The 21,834-nt window shown below is 41.4% G+C and overlaps 1 protein-coding gene across 1 annotated transcript in view; it reads right to left on the bottom strand.

The window, feature by feature from the left end:
• Positions 1-6,758: 6,758 nt before the first annotated feature.
• Positions 6,759-21,834, bottom strand: part of mxd4 (MAX dimerization protein 4) — a 49,291-nt gene continuing 34,215 nt past the window's right edge. The window contains exons 4-6 of the mRNA XM_028801636.2: positions 15,646-15,760; positions 12,875-13,034; positions 6,759-11,784 (exon numbers count right to left, since the gene is read on the bottom strand). Of these exons, the coding sequence (XP_028657469.1) occupies positions 11,636-11,784; positions 12,875-13,034; positions 15,646-15,760 (424 nt within the window). The 3' untranslated portion in view covers positions 6,759-11,635. The remainder of the gene's footprint in view (positions 11,785-12,874; positions 13,035-15,645; positions 15,761-21,834) is intronic.

The raw sequence follows: 21,834 nt of genomic DNA, 5'->3' as shown, positions 1-21,834 counted from the left end.
GATCACGTTTTACAGAATGTGTCTGACAGCTAATGCTTAGCTAAAATTGCACAATGCAACAGGACAACGATCCATACACGCCAACAGAATGGCAAAGTCACAGTGCAGACCTCAGCCCCTTTGAGATGGTGTGGAGCGGTGCATACACAAAAACCCGCAGACATCGATGAACTAACTAACGTCTTTTAAGAAAGAATGGGACAAAGAGACTGATGGACTCGTACCAAGACTGACAGCTTCAGGGTTTTACTGCTGAAGGTTTGTCTACAAGTCAGTGTACTTTTTCAAATGTGTTTTATCAAGTGCTAAATGGTGCTCTATCCAATTACCGAACTCTTCATATGGTGGTGTAGCAATGCCAATCCACCAGACCTGCATGTGTTTGGACTGTGGAGGAAGTCGGAGCACCTGGGGAGAACATGCAGACTGGGACATGTCCTCCATTGTCCTTCACTGCAAGACAGTAGAGCTACCATTGTGCCTCCCAATAATAATAATAATATTGTTGTCCTCAATATCTTCCATCCATGAATCTATTCATATATATTTCTCTGCTATAGGCAAATTATTAATAATCATCCAGCCATCTTCTTAACCTGATTATCCAGGTTAGAGTCATAGATAGCTGGCGCTTATCCCACCATGCATAGGTCACAAGAAGGAACAACACCAGGATAATAATATCAACATCATCATATATGTTGTTCTCAGTATCTTCCATCCATTTATCAGTTTAGCAACTCCAGCTCATCTAAGATTAATCTGGATAAAGCTTAGGGAATTCAGTACAGATGTTTTAGTATGGGTGGCGCAGTGGGTAGCGCTGCTGCCTCGCAGTTGGGAGACCTGGGTTCGCTTCCCAGGTCCTCCCTGCGTGGAGTTTGCATGTTCTCCCCGTGTCTGCGTGGGTTTCCTCCCACAGTCCAAAGACATGCTGGTTAGGTGGATTGGCGATTCTAAATTGGCCCTAGTGTGTGCTTGGTGTGTGGGTGTGTTTGTGTGTGTCCTGCGGTGGGTTGGCACCCTGCCCGGGATTGGTTCCTGCCTTGTGCCCTGTGTTGGCTGGGATTGGCTCCAGCAGACCCCCGTGACCCTGTGTTCGGATTCAGCGGGTTGGAAAATGGATGGATGGCTGTTTTAGTATAAGTGTGGCAGAGCAAAGCTGTACTTTGCTGCTTTACAGCGCCTGTTTCTACATGGAGTGTACATGTTCTTCCTGTGTATTGATAGATTGACGTCAGTGCCAGTGAATTTACTTACTCAGAAACACTGTAATCAGTTTTTTATTACTCAGCAAAAGTGACTCTATGTATTTTCTGAGTTTTTCTTTTTTTGCACGTGACGCAAACGATTGTTTTTTCCATTGAGAACTTTATTTTTAAATGTTACTTGCCAAGAAGACGCACATTGCATTAGAGCAGGAACTAAAGGCCATACTTCATAAAAATCAATGCAAAGTGAAACTTTCAAGTTTTGCTGTGAATTAACCTCATCGCGCCTGACTGTTGGTGTTGTGCTGCATTCAGAGGCCTTCACGCCTTCCCACTTCATTCTGTTCAGGTACTGTAAGTTTATCCTTATGATGTTAGCTGAAAATCAAGATTGCTTTTCCACAGGAAAAGTAATTACATATTAGTTCTATTTTTTTATGAAAATATGTAAAAAGCAAAGGGAAGTCATTAAGAGGCAGAGTGGTGGCTCTGAGGTTAGGGATCTGCACTGGCAATCGGAAGGTTGTCGGTTCGAATCCCGTAAAATGCCAATAGGGACTCTGCTCTGTTGGGCCCTTAAGTAAGGCCCCTAACCTGCAATTGCTGAGCACTTTGAGTAGTGAGAAAAGTGCTATATAAATGTAAAGAATTATTATTATTAAGAGGGTATCCCATTATTCCTGATACTTTACAACAGGTAAATTTCGTTTCTTGCTAAACTCACAAAAATTCAGTAACTGTCACCTTAGAATTGTCACGCCTGAGCTACAACTTGGGAGGGCATTCATGTGAAATATGAAGAAGGTCATATTTGTCATGGCTTACAAATACAGCATTACAGTCGCGGATACTAATGGAGGATGGGCCCGGTTAGGATGGAGCTGTGAACTGACCTTGGTAGATAAAGAATGGCATAACAGATGTAGTAAGAAATAATAGGCAGTACAGTAAGGCACACTAAGGGAATTCTGAAGGACCTCTGGTCTTAATCACATGGTACCTCCACACCCTCAAAACCTCAAGCTTAGAAATTGTCGACTTGAGTGTGCAGCTTCATTGAAGGGTAGAACCAGAGCTACAGCGGACAAACGTAATAAGGAGCAGAAGAAAATAAAGTAAGTGGGTTAGCCGCCCTGTAAGAGTGTGTCAAGCCTTAGTGTGTAGGTATATTTCAGTGTGTCAGATGACCTCAAATGTATCTTTGCAGAAGCCACCTTGTGCTTCAAAGCTAAAGAAGTCCAAACTCGATGCCTCAACTCTGTCTGAGCACAGTTTCCACGTCTGTACTCACTGTGTGAGTGAAGTGTGTCACCGCACTCCATGGATTAGCATTCTGAGCAGGGTGCTTCCTGCCTTGTTACCTGAAGGTTCTCAGACTCATTCCTGATTTCTGAACGGAAGTTAACAAATGATAATTCGATGATGCAGAGAGACACTACAGCAGCTCTTCTTTAATTGAGTTTCAATCGTTTGATGTTGCCTCATGAAAGAAAAAAAAATATGGCATAGTGAAAAGGACCTGCTGGATAACCACCATTGAGCGTGTGGGTGGTGCTCACCATCAACACGGATCAAGGACAGACATTCTGCCCACCATGCAGACCCATAGCAGAGCTCATTCTTTCATTGTCCCTCTCCTTTTCTCAGTAGTCCTTATTTATAAATGCTGCACTGTATACAATGAACTTACTTTCAGTATCTTTTTTGTGACTAAACCAAGACTTCAGAAACAGTCCTCATAATAAACAATACCCTGGGACGCACCACCAGTCTGCTTCAAGTCTCGGCCTCAGGTGCAGGCCTGTGGTTGTTCCTCTTCCTCTCACTTTTTCATTTCTAAACCACAAGTGTCAGTTGCGGACGGCACTGTGTGTGTTTTTGTACATTTGTTTCCTCATGGGAACTTCAATGGTTTCCTCTCAATCGGCTCTTGTTGATTTCCCGGAGCTGTACAGCACGTTTCATCGCCTGAAATGCAAAACTTGTAAATGAAGGAAGTGATTGTCTCGTGTCCCTTGGCCACCAGCAGGTCCTCCTCACCGTCTGTGTATTGTATTGTATTGTATTGTCCCTCTTCTTTTGACACCCACTGCACGCCCAACCTACCTGGAATGGGGTCTCTCTTTGAACTGCCTGTCCCAAGGTTTCTTCCATTTTTCCCTACTAGGTTTTTTTGGGAGTTTTTTCTTGTCTTCTTAGAGGGTCAAGGCTGGGGGGCTGTCAAGAGGCAGGGCCTGTTAAAGCCCATTGCGGCACTTCTTGTGTGATTTTGGGCTATACAAAAATAAACTGTATTGTAAACACTTGTTACTTTTTTAAGTGTCATGGATATTTCTAAAAAATCCCATTCCTCCATTGGTTTCCTGAACCTGCTTATTCCAATTAAAGCTGACCGGTCCGAAACACGGTATAGCAAATTAGATTACATATTTGTGCCAGCCACAGTTGGGCTCGGGAGGCAAAAATCTTTTTCAGTGGTCACATTTGTTCATGAAGAGCCAGCACATTGTGTAGTCGTGTCAGAATGGGTGTACTGCTGCCTGCGGGTGGATTAATGCAGATGGACATAAGTCGTCAATTGTAGTCCAGGGGCCTCATGTATAAACGGTGCGTACGCACAGAAATGTTGCGTAAGAACGTTTCCATGTTCAAATCGCGATGTATAAAACCTACACTTGGCGTAAAGCCACGCACTTTTCCACGGTACCTCATACCCTGTCGTATGCAAGTTCTCCGTTAGGTTTTGCAGACTGGTGGCACCCAGCATCAAAGCAGTGCTACTGTTCCTGTGTGGTTACCCTTTCTTCGATCCACATCCACGACGGCGGCTCAAGTGCTCCTTGTAGAACTGTTTGTACTTGCAAGTTACCGTGAGGTAATTGTACTTATGATAGTTATAATATTGCACAACCTGAGCCACTTTATAAAGCGCGTATTTACATATGATGACGATATTTTTAAGATGAAATGCAGCAAAATATGTTGATTATATTAGAGAAAAGCCAAGCAAAATGACACCTTGTATTGGCTAACTAAAAAGATTACAATATGCAAGCTTTCGAGGCAACTCAGGCCCCTTCTACAGGTAAGATGTAATCATTGATTACTTTAATCAATTGATTATATTGTACAGGTAAAACTTTAACTACACGGTGCCGCATCGCTAGCGAGCTTGAGCTTCGTTCACGGATTGTTCCTGCCTCGCGCTGTTTTCATGCTATTGCTGGCGAGACACTGGAAGGATAGATGGATAGAATAATTAAACATTACGAAGATATTTCAATGTTCCTTAAAAGTTTTGAAGAATCGGCGTTCTAAGCTTACAGATGGCTTAACGTCTATTACAGAGCTGATTGTATGACGATTGGGTATTTGGAGAAAGAAAAGGAAGGACAGGAATTGGGGGTTAGTATGTTTGAAAGAGACAGTACTTCTGTAATAAAGCATTTCATTGAAGGTCGCGCATGGTGCAGCGAGCATCTTGCTGTAAGACATGAATAATCACTGCGCCACCGTGTTCCCATGTTTAATAACATGCTTTAACTCATATCATCATGAAAATATCACGTATACTTCTCAGTATTTTAATTACTCGGAGAGCTGTAATATTACGAACGTAATGGATTCTGTGTCCTGTCGGAGGAGGAGCACGTAGTGATTCAGGCACATAGAGCATATATACTGTAAGATCAAATACAAAACAAAGCATTTAACGTGCTACTTTAGTTACGATGGGATTTGAGAAACTAGTAAATTAAACGATTTTAAGATGAAGTTTATGATGTTCTACTTTAATGACAAAATAAACTACGTGATTAAAGTGGAAATTTCGAGATTAAAGTTGACATTTCGTGCTTTTTTCACACTGTGTGCCATTTTTTTTTTTTTTTTCACTGTACCCTAATAAGCTTTCATATGACACTAAGACGTTGGGCTACGAGTCGCCTTTTCACGCCGACTTTGATATGTGATTTCTTTTTTATTTCGGGCACTGTGCGACTTTGTGAACTTGAGCTTTCGAGTTTCTCTGACACACTATGTCACTCAATCAACTTCCTTTTGTTGCTTATATAACTGTTTAAACCAACAAATAGTACGTTTTTCTTTGCCTCCATTTCGTATTCGCTGAAATTCTTCTATTTTTCCTCGTACTTTTGCCATTGTGTTTTCACAGAACGCTGGGTTTAAGGGCTATTTATATTGATTTGCATATTCAAAGAGGCGTAATTCTGGGAGGAGTTGGAGCGGGACAGCAGGTGCGTGCACGTGCGTTTATTTCCACGCTAAGCAGGATTCATGTAGCGGAAGAACGCGGAAGTTGGCGAACGCACAGATTCCTGCATCTGGATTTTTCTGTGCGTAAGCACATTTCAGCTTTTGTGCTTACGTCATGTTAGTGAGAATTCTACGCACGCCGTTATGCATGAGGCCCCTGGAGATTGCAGTGCCAAGTGAAGTTAGGATCATCAAAGTCCACCATGCCACCCTGCCCATATCTGTGGGGAAGGATGTGTGTATAACATTTGCTATGTAGGTCTGACTCACTCATCCGTATGTTTTGTATTCCTCGTTCAGGATCAAAGAGGGTATCCTAGCAACATCTAAACAGGGCACTTCCTCACACAAACCATACCCACCCACATGGGCACATGCAAAGAGCACCCAGGAGGGGAGCAGGGATGCAGCAGTGCCAGCCACATTGCAGTATATTGATGACATATCGAAAATCAGTAAAAGCACCCTAAAGTGTATCTGTTGTGAAAATTTCTGTCATTTCCCCCATAAATGAACAATAGAAAAATTTTAAATCTTTTTTTTTTTTTTACCTTGCCATGCCTTAGGGGTCAGTTTTGACCCTTCATTGACTTGTATTAACTGAATTGCTGTGGAAAATCTATTCATTTTCTCACAACCATAAAAACATTCTAAATATCATTTCTTCACCTCAGAAATGTACTGAAATACCCCAACTTTATAAAAAGTTTCCAAATGTCCCATTTGTGTAGAGCATTTTCATGGCCTTCAGGTTAGGTTTTGACCCACCATAGACTTTAATGGAGGATGCTTTGTTCACATTCTATAAAAATCTTCTAAATGTCATCTGACTATAAGTTTTAGAACATCGATACTACACATTAAAATGGTCAATCGATATAAAACAGAGTTGGATGAAACATACAAGGTCCAGGGCACCTAAAAAGTGATGTCAAACACCCATAAGGCACAGCATCAAGTCCACAATAGAAGACATGACAAGTGCTAATGCTGCCATTCTCACGGTAACCTCAGAAATTCCCCATCATCTCTTCCAGTGGACTAACAGGATGTGATGGCAACCATCTTAAAGATGGTGTGCTGCTCACAGAGAAGGCAAACATCAGCTTGGAACAGAATATGGACATCATCAGCCCGGCGATTAACTCGAGGAGTAGTCATATCAATCCCAACTGTGTTGGCTTCAAGCATCTTTATACAAAGGAAAAAAACGCAAGCAAGCTGAGCACAACGATGGCAGACACAATGACTGCGAGAAGGAGGACAAGCAGCTTTATAAAACTTTTGTTGCTTTATTTATTTTACAATGACAGAAATGGTACAGCACAATACTTTGTAGGGCAGTGAGCACCACTTCTGTATGTATACAAATGAACTTGTACAATATTATACATCTTAGGATTCAAGAAGCACTTTGTTTACTAAAAAGATACATATTCACAGGTCTCTGGCACAGAACCCTCCCTACTCAGTGTTCCTCAGGCAAATCCTCTCTACCCTCGTAGGAAATGAAGGGCTGCCTGAACACAGCACCAAAAGACCAGAAGCCTCAGGCCTCCCCGCCTTTCCGAACGAAACTACACGCCGCCTCGGCCTCAACAGAAACGTCAAACCTTCTACTTGATAGAAAGGGAAGCGGGATGAGTGACTGACCCCCCGCAGAATGTCATCAGATTCGCATCATTTCATTATGGCAGATAGGAACCAAGGGAAGGACACTGATCATCCTTTTTTTTTTTTTTTTTTCTTTTCTTTTCCTGAACGGTGCGGTTCATTTAAAATGGAACCCCCTGTGACCACCAATCTCTTCAGATCCCACATCTACTCTCTCCAGGTGTTGGCACAGCATGGGAATTAGTGCAAAGCGGTTATTAAAGGCTGGCCGAGTGATCAGGTGCCAAACCTGTGTGCCAGTGTCATTCCTGTAAACACACTGGACTGGATGAATGGGATGCAGTCAACAGGACCACCGACCCCCACCGAGAACTGCGTTGGGGCCTCAGCTCCTGCCACTTTACAGCATTCTTGCTCTCCATGGCGTTCTTGAGATTCAAATGGCTGTCTTGATGGTCCCCATTCTCACCGTCAGCCCTTAACAGGAGACCAGTTAGCGTGGACCCTGCTTGGAGACTTTAGGGAGCAACTGAAATGGCTATTTTTCACAATTTTTTTTTTTTTTTTTTTTTGCTATAAATATTTACCTTTTTAATATAAAATGGCAAAAAAATGGACATGTGATCTTTTCAAGTTCACATGTTACAGTAGCAATTGTGTTCCAAGAACTGAACTGAGTTTACTAGAAATAAGAATCCAAACTGGGGTTAGTGGTTAACAAGCGACATCATTAACACGGCTCGATGCTGGATATGATTTGCTAACGTGTTAAACTACTTCTCGTCCTTTCATTTCACTTTTTCCAAGAATTAGTAAAGGGAGGTTCTGTGCAAGAGGTGTTTCCAAACCCCAATCCCGTATTTTACACCCAAGAGTGTGTTAAACAAAGACATGGAATTGAAGTCGTATTAACAGTCGTGTTTAGAACTGGACGACTAGAGTCAAACTCCACATTATTCATTTGTGTGGGTTGTTGTTGTTTTTTTTCTTTCCATCAGTAGGAAGAAAAAAACAGAAGTTAGTCCCAAAAGTCACTAGAAAGAGCTAAACATTCCTGCCACCTCTCCAGCAGAATATTAAAATTCACAATATTGCTGTTCCTTTAAACAGAATGAGGGATTTGTTATTCTACGTGGTATACATTTATACAATACTGGAATATGCTTCACAAAAACAAAAAAAAAAAAAAAAGTTTTTTTCAGCTGCCGTTTATAACCCCCATTTGATTGCTCCTTCCGTCATAAAGAAAGGAAAAGAAATTCAAAGTGTGTTATTACTCATAACATAATAAACAAAAAAAAAAACACATAGGACTTGTTGGCAAATCTTTTCGGGGTACATAAGGATCCAAACAAGGCCCTAGAGCTGCCATGAAATTGTTGTGTTTGTATCACACTGCTAGAAACGAGGGCACCCAGCCCTTCGGCCAATGCTGCCCAAATGCATCCATGCCAAGGTGCAGGGAAGCGGCTGTAAGATTTCGTCTTGAAGAAGAGGTCCATTCATCCCGCCAAAGTACACGTCATGACGGGACAGCCCCGTTTCTGTTTTTCCTATGAAACCACAACTTTGGTGCCATTAAAAGAAACAACCATTCTGCCAATGTGACCCTCTCGTTTCATACTTGAATGTACAAAGAATTGAATCTCCAAGGCAAATAAAACAAAAGGGGGCAAGGTGGGAATCCCAACTGCTAGGAGATGGCGCTGCTATTCGTTCAGTGGGCCGACCCACGCAAGAGGCGCAGCCAGAGCGACTGGCAAAGGGTGTCTTGGAATCGAGAGACACTGATGCCATTCGCTCACATCTCATACAGGGATTCCTCACCTCATCCTTCCCCCAAATTGAACCGAGCAGAGGGGCAGACGGTGGGAAGGACCTGCCCGTCCCCGTGAGCACCCCCTGCACTATCAGCGGGTCACTAAATTGTGAACTGCAAACCCGAGCCTGAAAGTTTTGCCCAGGCTCTTCTGAGAACATTTACATTTGTGACAGTTTCTGTTTCCAATTCAGCATAAACACATTTCCAGTGCATTAGCACACATCTGGAAAAAGATCCTTTCAGTGCTTTGTCGTGGTGCGTCATCTTCAGGACGCAAGTGTGCCTGCAGCAGTGTAGCTTTGTTCCTCAACTCAATGGCAGAACTTTTCTTTTGCGGCACACGAGCCTATCCAACTGCTTCCCTGCGGATGCATTTCGCCGACAACATCACGTGTAGCTGCCCGTGTTTAACAAAGGAGGGCATAAACAGTCACCAAGGCACAATATTACAATGGCAAAGAGACCCTGAGACTCTGGTAGGGTCTGCACCGAACCCTCCCCTCCTCTATACAAGCCTGATCATAGAGAACACTTAAGAAAATATAATACAAAATTTTAATACAGGAAATATAGTCTACGCTTGCTAAAATTACCTGTTTTAAAGTGTTTTGTAGCTTTTTTGTTTTTTTCTGTTTTGTTATTTTTTTTTTTTTATTGGAGACCTTTCTATACAGACTGGTCCTTTTTAACTTTTCTTCATACGCCATGCTCTAATGACAGCACTGAGTTGTATGCAGCAGTAGTAGAAAATATAAGCAGTTAAAGCTGCTGTCCTGAAAAATTCAAATGCTCCTACATGAACACCGAACACTGTGTGCAGTTTGCTGCATTGCAGGGGAGCACACACTCCCTCACCAGCAAATCAGGTGAACAAAAAGTAAAAACAAGACAATTGTACCATAAAATCCAAATGGTAATATCCATAAAGCTACTAAAAGCAGGTGAATTAAACAATGCACAAATACTGTCTTGTAAGCAATGCTTCTGCCTTTGGGACTGGCATTATGGTACAGTACATCTGAGAGGAAGGGAAAAAAAAAGAAACCAAATAAAGTCAATCTTGGCTGAGAAAGATCACGTCAGTCTGTGTGGAGCGCAACTAAGCACACTACACAGGAACGAAAAAATCTTGGGAACAGGCTAATCATTAGAGCTGGCATTGTTTTCGGTACAGTATTGACTTGTATGCATGAAACCAACTGACGAGGCCCGGTGGACGAATCAAATCAAATCAATCCCAGTGGCTCTCTCACACACACACACTGCTTTTGCTTTGGAGAACATTGCAGGCCAGGCTTTCGTTGTTTCAGTTTGTAAAGCCGTGTTCTAAATGAGTTGTGCTCCAGTGCAGAACGCTAAAGTTGGAAACCTGGGCTCTTAAGGCGCCTCCTGGGGTAGCACAGCACTTTTGATTTATTCTTAGAGTGTATCTGAATAACGTGTTTGGACCACTAAGACTTCTTTTGTCTTAACAGTCGGAATTGCTTGAGCGACAAGTGACTTCTACAGCTGGACACGGATAACCAACTGTACCCATGGTAGCATGCTGCGGGACAACCTATTGGTCAGCGGCTCTTGAAATTAATTGTCTAATTCCGCAGTGGCCATCCATGCCACATCAAATGTGAACAACTGAAGTTTTGGATGACTAGCAAGTACCCCGGTTTATTGCATTCTGTCAATCCGGTGCACAACCGTCACAGGAACTCATTATCTGCTTACTTTAGTGATGGAGCAGGTTTGTTTGAGTGAGAGTGACTAGTAATAAAGCAACGAGTGTTCCCCACAATTCAATCATCAAATGTCCCTTAACAAGATACATTTTTTGGTGCAAATAATGTCACTGTTGTGTATGTGGCACACCAAACAGAGTCACATTTTTTAAGTAGTGGCTGCCCTCTCCCACGGCAAAGTTAAATTTCTAGTGCAGATCATTTTGTGAGGGCCAGCTGGTAGATATTCAACATGCTACTGATCCTGAGCACCCGACTTATACACTGAAAAACACTCGAGTAGAGAAAAAATGTTCACACTCGGACATCTGGCCTTTTCAGACTGGTAGTGTGTGAGGAGAAGTTACCTCATTTTTTTAGCCGGCCCAAAAAAATGAAACGATTTGATTTCTTTTAAAAAGCTTTGAAGACAACACAGAAGAGGGAGACGTATGAGCGACATGCAGACATGTGCTCTGCCACCTAGCCAACATTGTAGTTGTGACCGAGACCCCTTCTGTCTCTCTGTCTGGAGTGACGGTGTGCGAGAATTCTGCATTGCAGTTATATTTAAAATTTTTACTGACTGTTTAGTATCTCATATTTACAAAAGGTGCGTAGAATCAAATTCCAATTCTGTCTGGTGCAGTCGAATTAAAGAAATATCATATATTTTTCCTTATAAAATAGGAAAGTTCTACAATATCCACCTAATTCAAATATATACTTATATTTAAAAAGAAAGGTTCCGATTACCAAGTCAAAACTGTACACCACACCACAATTCTCCCCACTTTAACCATAACGGCTCTGCTTATCTTACTATGTGGTTATTGTGCAGAGGGGATTATGGGGAATGAAAGTTAATTTCAGAGTATTTGTGGTCAGGGTTGGTTTCCTGGAAGAGTGGTAATTGACACCTCTGGAATTTTCTTCTTCTCATTTGTGTTAAGTGCCCTCAGTATTCACGTCCTATGCTGGTGAGGTCTGTCAGATAAACACTAGGAAAGTCTGGCTTGCAGTCTGCGGGAATGTGGGTAGCTTCCATCGCTCAAACTGCTCCGGAGGCTATAGTGGTCATCTCCATCACTAACGCTGCCAACACTGTCCATCTCTCCAGGGGTGAACTCCATCCCTTCAATGTCTACCTCTGTATGGAAAAAAAAAATAATTGCTTTGCACCAAACACATGCAACTGTACAGGTACATATACACACACATACACACAGTCCACTATAAATGGACTATATTAAAAATAATCACACCATCCACTTAAATTACATATTTGTATTATTACTAAATGTTTAACCAAAAAGTGTGTTTCAGCACTGGAACTTTTGACACACAGCCAATTCCGTGCGAGATCTTGACAATGGAATAAAACATCCAATAAGATGTGGCTTATTTTGAAATGTTAGTTATAGTGCAACTAAACTGGAACCTTTACTCCTTTACTGCATAATAATATTGTGTCATGTAGGCATGGGGATATCTTGCCCCCTAAATGTCCTTGGAGACATTCATCTCAAGGATGTCCATCGTCTCAAACAGCCACCAAAAGTGTCCGTTCGCTTTAAAGTATTTGTGTTTGCTCAAATCATTTAACCAACGGCCAAAAGACCTTTAAAGACACCACTTAGGGGCTCCATAATCACTCAAACTAGGGACAGTGGGGTCTGGATCTGTTGGTAGTACGTTTTATTTGACGAAGTTGTATGCCAAAAATGTGCTTAACATGCATGTGGAATTTCTATGGCCCTGGGGCACATGCCCAGTGTTCCTGATGCCTAATGTGGCCAATAACATAGGAATGAAAATTGTTGTTTGTAATTGCAGGAACCTCTCTGAGGGTTTGTAGTCACTGCCTCACAAACCACTAAAAGTTTTAAGCCCCATGTCCAGAACTACAAAAAGTGGTTTCTAAACAAAACCAACCGCAACGCCATTAAATGTTCTTCATTTACACTACATTCAAGAAGTCTCTGTCTCGAGACTAGCAAGCTGTCAAGCACACCTAACTATACAGTAAATATTCATTACATTGATCTCTCATAACCAAATTAAACACAGACTAATAAAACAGGCCACACAGGAATGGGGTATGCTGGTGCTCTGGCTAGTTTTACATCTTTGTTTCCTAAATGTTCCGCTACATGTAACACTAATTAAATATGTCCATTTTTTCTTGCTTGCGACTAAGAGGCCTGGAGATTCAGGCTCTACTACACCGAGATATTTACCTTGCTCAGAGTCTGTGGAAATGGTTGATCCCATGCTATCTGTGCGGATTCTCTCCAGGCCTTGCACAGACAACTGCTCCAGTCGGCGTTTGAGGTAGCGATGTTCCCGTTGCAGCTGTTCCTTCATGTTCAAATTCTTCCGGTCTTGCTCTTCTAATTTCTAAGATCAATAAGCAGATTCAAATTAGAGACGGGAACTCTGAAACATTTTTAAACCTGTGAAAGTTCTCTTCAAATCGCTTGCCCGTCCTGTATCCTACACTCTATCCTACTCATGGTGAGGGTGGTAATTTTTTCCATATTGCTAGCCTTATCAAGTACTGAATATTTACATTTTTAAACAGTATTTGCCAGTCTGACGTGCCAAGTATTGTTTTACTAATCAGGTCTGTTTGTTAGAACACCTAGAGATTTGCTGCATTGCTAACTGTAACAGCTTATGTAGAAGAGCACTCTGCGTACTCCGCTTACAAGAGGTTGCTCCAGTTTGTGTTTTTCTACCACCATATGCTAAGGGGGCACTGCATTTTTAAAACTCAGTACTTTCTTTACTGATACACAGTTTTGCATCTGCCCTTGTGTTTAGAGCTATGAAAAATAAAATGTTCTATTTCAAGTTAAGAAACATAAAAACACCACAATTTCATCACATTTAGCATCTTAATATTCTCAGAAGAAATGCACAAGTAAAAAAATAATGAAATAAGACCAATAAGGAGTTGAATTTTAACCATTTTTAAATTTCCTCACTTAGGCCAGACAATACAATTGCTACGTGGCTATCAATAGATGAAGTTAGAACAGCTAACCTAATACAGTGAATCAGAAAAGATCACTTCTGACAAAGCGGAGATGAGAAAGAAAAGAGTTTAATCTTCAAGTAACCTATTGGTATTAGAACAAAAAATGAAATACAATTCAAAGAAGTGAAGTGTCGGAAATTTTAATAAAATATAGGCTGTTCCTACAAGAATTGAACTTGTGTTACTTATTAACAAACGTAAGCGACAACTTTAACTAAAAAAATTCCCATAATGAAAAATAAATGGCAAAAAAAGTATATGCTTTATTACATATTTACAGAGAAACACTTCAAACATATTAACAGTGAAGCAATATTACTATACATGAAATCACAAAACACAATTGAAGTTAAAGCGTTTGAAACATGGATATGTACAATATAGTATGTCAACCTTATGCTTAAAAATCCTGCAGTTTCTGATAATGATACAGTGCCTTGTGGGGCTGGAAAAAAACAATGATGGCATGAAAATCCACCAGTAACTGACAATAATGAGACACGTCCCAGCTCGACTGAAGAACGTCCCAGCTGCAGTCCCGGGAGCTCACAGAGGTGGCACAGTTGGAACACATACTAAGGATGCTGGGAATTACACGCACCATTCAGATAAATGGACGACTAACGATCTAGCGGCTTACTTGTGACAGTGTTTATTTGCTGTCAATGAACTACAGAGTAAATAGAAATCATACAAAACACAGAAATGTTCCTGGGGTTACAGGCAGCTGCAGATCTTAGTACCGTTTCATACTGCTCGTACTCGTTCAATGAGCCTAATCCTAATGTGATACTGAATCTGTAATGCTACTTGAAAACTAAGGCACACATGAATCATCTGCCTACCCTGAACAACTTGAACAAATGAGCCAAAAATCACTCCAGTGCAACACAGAATGCCTGTGCATATGCACTGCCACAGACATAAAGCGGTTACTGCTGCAAAAGGTGGCTCCAAAATATGTATATTACAGTAAGGTGAGTAAAGGTTTATGTAAACAGCACATTTTCTGTAAAACAGTGTCAATAAAAGAAAATATTTTGCGTTTCAGTGGTTGAAATAAAATTATCATAGAGAGCATAATTTCAGTGCTGGAATTATTATTCGGTAAAACGAGAATTGGTCAAGGGACTCGATACTTTTGTAAGCTGCTGTATGATAACAAATGTTTCGAGCCATGCTGCACAGTCTGGTCAAGTCTGTATCTGAGAAGACTTTTTACTGTGACATATGAATAGGTGACGGCTCCCCTGTCAGATTGAGGTGAAGATACTCACCAGACAAAGGGGGTTCTCATATACAGTATATTCTTCTCATTCCCCACCTCACCACCAATCTCAAGCACAATTTCTCAGCTTTCTACAAACCCAAATAGTATTAATGAAATGTGAATTGGCCCTTTAGAATAGCGAGAAGCAGCGCTTAGTCCCGACTCTGTAAGGGCTTCTCCGAATTTTACGGTTACACTGCATGTAAGCAGACAGCAATGATTCTTTCATGACTTTGTTTCAAAAGCACAGACAGGTATGGGTTTGAGAGATAGGTGCAACACATTTGCACTAATTGCTACCTCAAAATGTTAAATGAATCCAAGGGGGTGCCATTCTGTTACTCACCTTGTCTGAGACCCTGGACAGTTTAACAGAAATTGCTTGTGTTTTACAAGCTCATAGATGTGTGTGTTTAACAGCTCAGCATGGAAACTAGTGGCCTCTTCAGAAAACAAGTGCTGAGCTACTGGAAGTAAACAAACGCATTCTGCCATATTCGAATCGTAAATTGGAATAAATGCCTCAGTAGAGTGAAAACTGATATGTAAAAATAAAGCGAAATAAACGAAAACGTTTCGTCACACAGCATCTTCCATGAGCAGATGCTTTTCTCTATCAACACTAGCCCAAAACTTTACCATTTCCACTCCACTCCTCTCCTCAGAGGAAAAGAAAAAAAGAAGTTGCCAGAGTTTACCTTAATGTGCATCTTGGCTCTCTTCAGTAAGCTGAGAGTGGTGTGTCGGGTGCTGTCTGGACCAAGGGGTACCAGCTGCTTGAGCTGCTCAAGGTACAGTCGTAATTTGGCACGTCTAGAACAGAGAAAAGTTAAAGTGTTTGGCTTAAGGTCAACACCACAGATATGGCACAGTTGTATATCCTTGGGAGCCATAGAAATGTAAATATATACTGCATGAAATCTAGCACTCAGTGTGGGGCAACTTGACCTGCTATTAACACCTAGAAAATGTACTAGTCAAAAAAATACTGCTGCTCTTGGAAGTGAAATAGCCAAGCATTCTCTTTCGAAGCACTGCTTTTGTGGCCAATGCCAGGGTTGTGGGGAGTGATGTTATTTACAGGGGCAGTCTGCACACAGGCTCAATGGACAATACGCCGTGGCTGTCCATCCGTCATTAGTGAGCTTTCTGAACCTAGAAAGTTCCACCAATTTCACCCGAGTTTTAACACATTGCTTTTCAGATTTGGGACCCACACTTTTACTCTGCATATGGGAGCTATAAAGGAAGCAAACTGCATTAAAAATGTTAATAAAAGCACTTAATATTTTGGCAATGTTCTAGTTCCCTGAATTTAACTGAAAACCAACAAAAGCTGCACGTGCAAAGCTGTGTCTTCTGCATTGTGCTTTAATGGCTACTTGACAAAAGTTTATGCATACAGATTTGTTTCCTCACTGGATTTGAGGCAGTCCGAGAAATAATTGAGGTGGGAAAGCTTGCAACTTTCTTTTCACAGTCTTCTGGCATGGAACGGATCGCTCTGTAACTCTCTCTCTCTCCCGACAACACAGCGTGCTGCCAGATTTCCATTAAAAGACCTATTTGATTCTGTGCATGAGCATGGACAAATCCATGAAAGAAGCTACCGAAATGGAGCAGACCTCTGCTTGCAAGAAAAAGCAATGCCTGACCTCGTGATCGGAGACTTGCGCTCCCAGTAGAAACCTGTACTCTCGAGACAAGACGAATCAGCAAGCCCTGCCACATCCCTTCTGCTTCAGTTTTCTGAAACATAGGCTGCACTAGTATATGAAAAAAATAAAGTTAAAATTTCTGCTAGCGTTTAAAGGTTGCTCATTGTTTACTAACAGCACATGGCCTGGAAATGAGCTCAGCCCAAGGGCATGCTATGCCTCTCTGCAATTTAATAATCTGAACGCAGACAGTCTGTTGCATAACGGGACACAAGAGCCCCATCAGGGGACAATGTGCTCTGCAGTGCATTATGTAATCAGACTCATTTGGATGCGGCTGTTTGAAAAAATAGCAAATAGGTGCCCTATGCAGATGAATACAATGTTTACTCCTAGCATGGATGTGCAGTGTTTACGTAATTGTAAAGTGCACTTGTGCAGATGCCCACAACAGCCTTAGAAGTAAACACTTTCAGCTAGCATGCAGTACCATTCATCACGCATGTACTGGCAGTCTCTAACAGGACTAAACAAAATCATCAAATAAACATTCACAACACAGGAGCCAAGTGCTACTACAGCCGACATGACTTGGCACACTCCTCTCCTCCATAGCAACTCTGAAGTCCCCTAGGGGCAGCCTGCAGGACACTGTGACACAAACAGACCATCTTCTGGTAAACAAGGCATTGGTTATGTGCCTTCCCGGCGGACATTAAATGTTGCACTGTACCACCCACACGGCTTAGATGTTTGGTGTAAAGGGGACTGTATGGCAAGCAAGAAGGTGAGGAAAAACAGTAGGAGAAAAGTTGGCAGAGTGTAACTTTGATGGAAAAAACAAAAGGCTGAAAGAAAAAACAGTGGAGGCAAAAGACAAAATGATCAAAGAGGTTCAGAGATGTAAGAAAGAAGTGTTGTTACAAAGACAAACATCGACAGAAAAATGGAAACAACTGACAAAAAATTACCAACTGATGCGTAGATAGGAAAATGTATGGGTAGTACACTTGCATGCCATTGCCTTTAAATCTGCAGAGGGTTCTTTCTCTAGCAATATTCTGTTTTTGTACAATTATTCCAACAGTGCTCATGTCTTGGAATCCGGCACTGCTCGCTCTCCTTCATCCATCCATTTTCCAACCCGCTGAATCCGAACACAGGGTCACGGGGGTCTGCTGGAGCCAATCCCAGCCAACAAAGGGCACAAGGCAGGAACCAATCCCGGGCAGGGTGCCAACCCACCGCAGGACACACACAAGCACCAAGCACACACTAGGGCCAATTTTGAATCGCCAATCCACGTAACCTGCATGTCTTGGGACTGTGGGAGGAAACCCACGCAGACACGGGGAGAAGATGCAAACTCCATGCATGGAGGACCCGGGAAGCGAACCCAGATTTCCTAACTTCGAGGCAGCAGCGCTACCACTGCGCCACTGTGCCGCCCTGCTCGCTCTCCTTTCATGAGCAATTCCAAAGGGAAAATGCGACGCTGAACCCAAGCCCACCTTCTTATTCATGTACAACTGAAAGAATAGAAAATAGTCAAATGTCCCAGTAGCAAATGCTTTGCACCACTGGAAATGGTAACCTTACTCGTTCAATTGTGATGGAACTGCCTGTGCATATGTGGCTCTGTTATTTTTGTCACCTCATCACCTTTTCATCTCAAATCTATCAATTTTGACTTCACTGTTCATATATTTAATTGAAAGTCAATGTATGTTTATACACTCGTACAAACGGTATAATTGAATGTGCATACTGCTTGGGACCAGGTGGGTCAAAACCCACATTCCATTAATTGAGTTTCATCTGTTGCCAAGGGAAGTATTGAGGTTAAAAAAAACAACACAACTCCATACACAAAAATGGGTCGAGTCATTTTACTTTTTCATGTTTTTAATAAAGGAAGCCTTTCAGACTGGCCATGACTGTAACTTCTGCAGCTGCAACCGGCTCAATGCTCAGCAGTATTTTAAAAATGGCCCGGCAGTAACCTGAGATCCTGGGTGTCTGCCGAGGAGACAGAATTTTTTTTTTTTAAGCTTCTGATGCTAAAGGACTATTGGCAGAGAAACTCTCCACAGCTCAGAACTTCTGAATGGAAAGCAGTGCAGTGACAGAAGTCCAAACAAGACGGCAGAAATTAAAAATAACCTGGGTGAGCCAGTGGTGCGTGCCAAGCCTCACATCTCTAGCCTTGATGAATGCCGCTCCTTTAACCCTCTTCTTAGTTAAAAGCATTCAGAGTTGCTAACCTTATGTATTTTGGCAATACTCTGCACCAGTGAAAGCTATGGATATCTCGTAGTTAAAATAATATTTAACGGTTAAAACACCATCATTACTACAAAGTAGTACTATAAGCTACGCTGAACTTTGAAATCCATTTTCCTTAAAGCTATCGCTAGTCCATTTCTTCATTCATCTATAAAGCACAATCTGTTTGCTTGCTTGTGTTTGTTTGTTTTTTTCCCTCCATAGCTTTGTTTTTTAAACCAAAGGCTGAAATCAGGCACACATATCCTTCTCACCATAAGGCAGAGTTTTGACATACAACATTCATCCATAACCACAACTCCCAGAAGCAGCTCAGGGCTTAAGCAAGTGGCAAGAAGTACTACAGTGTGATCTACATGCAGAGAAACAACACCGTTCTGAATGTGATGATGATGATGTGATGGCTAACAAACTTGCCTTTCCACGCACAAATCTGGGTTCAATTCCTGCTCATTACATTTACATTTTTCTTTAATGTAGAATTACCTCACAATTTTTGGTCAAGGCCTCTAGAGTAGTTTTTTTTTATAATTTAGGTTTTGTTGTATCAGATGAAAAACACAAGAATTTTGTACACAGACATTTTTAATACTAATAGTAGTTATGTATTAAATGCAACAAGTTTAAGGGTAAGAAGGTTTGGTAGTGTATCACTTGTAATTGCTTTTTGCTTTGACACTGTCTCACCCGGACAGGTTAGTCTACTAACAGACTAACTCTGCTAGTAACCAAATACTGTGACATGGGGGAGAATAGCACAAGCCGTGGACCAATTTAAAGGGAACATGAGGGATATGGATGTAACACCGCAGTTTAAACCAAAGGTACATTACACAAGTTCTAGCCAGCACCTCAAACTTAACACTGCAGTTGCTTGGTCTGGACATCTTGTAGCAGGGAATAACAAATTACACAACTTCACAATAAGTCTTCAACACCATTTCAATTTCCAGAGTGTCGCGAGCTTGCCACAATACTTTCTACCTTTACCAACATTCTAGATGTGAACACCAGTGCTGTATGAATGTTAACCTGCATGTCAAGTTCAACTGCAATCTCAGCCACTTCATTAGTCCTTTCTTACATTCTGTCATGTCATGTACAGCAAACACAGGAAAACAGACAGTCGAGCCTCTCTTCTGTTTTTACAGTCCTCTTTTCACCATGGGCTGCATTGCACATATTGGCTGAGCACTCGGTGGCTGTTAGCTCTCGCCCGCCTATATGACTTAAGACAAAAATCAGACCTGTTGGATTTTTCCATGGCAATTCCCTAAATGGGGAAACGACATGGGGGTGGTCACAGGCTCGTTCCCAATTAACTAAGCTCATGTAAATTAAGAGGTATGACTGGAAAAGTATTCTGTTCAGCCTATATACATCGGACTTACAATACACTGGACAGTATCATCTCCAGACAGAGGAGCAGCTTCAGCGACAGACTGCTGTCACTGCCCTGCTCCACTGACAGACTGAGGAGATCGTTCCTCCCCCAAACTATGCAACTCTTCCATTCCACCCAGGGGGGTAAACGTTAACATTATTCAAAGTTACTGACCGTCTGTATACCTACATTGTTATCACTCTTTAATTTAATATTGTTCTTTATCAGTATGCTGCTGCTGGAGTATGTGAATTTCCCCTTGGGATTAATAAAGTATCTATCTATCTATCTTGTGTCTCTTCCATCTACAGCCAGGGAGATGATGGTTCAAATGCAGAGCTCAGAGTCCACTGCATCCATCTCCATCTTTTCTCCTCTGATATGCTCCAACATTTATTCTGATGAGACCACAACAATGATATTAATTGTGACCAGACAGTCAAGACTGAGTGTTGTAGTAATGTTGAGTCGAACTCTTGTATGATTAACTGCTGAAGTTTGGCACATGACATCTAAGGAAACATTTCTCAACATACAATTAATCCTTGCAGATGTTTGTAGTTGTATAGTGTGAATCTCCTATTTATGAACAAAAAAACACACAACTATTAAACTGAAATAAATAAGAGGAGGAATACTAAAGGGCAAAAACTCAAGTACAATTGCATTTGTTACTAAAGAAAAAAATGACAGTTAACTGCAAACATTATTCTTGTGCATAGAATGAATTTTACACAATTTTTATGATTGGAAACTTTTAGTATATACATATGGCCTTTGCTGGGTTTAAAATTAGGAAGAAATTGATACATGTCTAAATCTAATATCAAACGACTGAGTTTTTGGAAACCTGCAGTTTGGATCTTCTGAAAGCATCTTGCAATGCACTTGCCACCCTCCAAACTTCTTCCTGTGAATTTATCTTGTCAAAAACACTTTTACATTGTACCCTTGCATACACTTAGCCATACATTCCTCCCTTTTTAATATTCCCCTTCAATCTGTCACACACAAATTTGCAGGAGGAGCCGACATTCAATTTATTATTTACTATTCTGCAGGTACGGTCAGCAACTCAATTCATAGACATGAGTACACCGCTAGTTAATACATATGTGAAAAGGGCCCATAGAAAGAAAGGCATAAATTAGGGAATGACAAGCCGTTCACCACTCCGGAAAATTTAATACACTAAAGGCATCAAGCTTCACAAAGCATTAAAATGTGTGCACATTATGAGCCGCTTTTGAGGCAAAGAATGCTTGTCAGCACTTCTAGGAACAGTGGCCATGACTGCTGGGAAATCACAAAGAAGATCAGAATATGTCGCAGAGTGAACTGGCATTAGATAACCATCACTTGAGACATCCAACGCTGCTTTTTTCCCCCATTAATTAAGAGTTTCCAGAATTAATTAAGAGTATCTGCAAAACTGACAATAAAAAATATAAATGTTTAATCTTCTTTATGGTGATAAATGAGTTATAAATGCTGTTTAATACTTCCTGTCTTTAGAGTTTATGTGTTTAAGCAATCTGGGCAACATGGTGTTTTGTGGC

The sequence above is a fragment of the Erpetoichthys calabaricus genome, chromosome 5 (assembly GCF_900747795.2).
Source record: "Erpetoichthys calabaricus chromosome 5, fErpCal1.3, whole genome shotgun sequence".
Taxonomy (NCBI): Eukaryota; Metazoa; Chordata; class Cladistia; order Polypteriformes; family Polypteridae; genus Erpetoichthys; species Erpetoichthys calabaricus.
The sequence above is the reverse complement of the archived record's forward strand: the minus strand, read 5'-3'. Positions and strand labels throughout refer to the sequence as shown.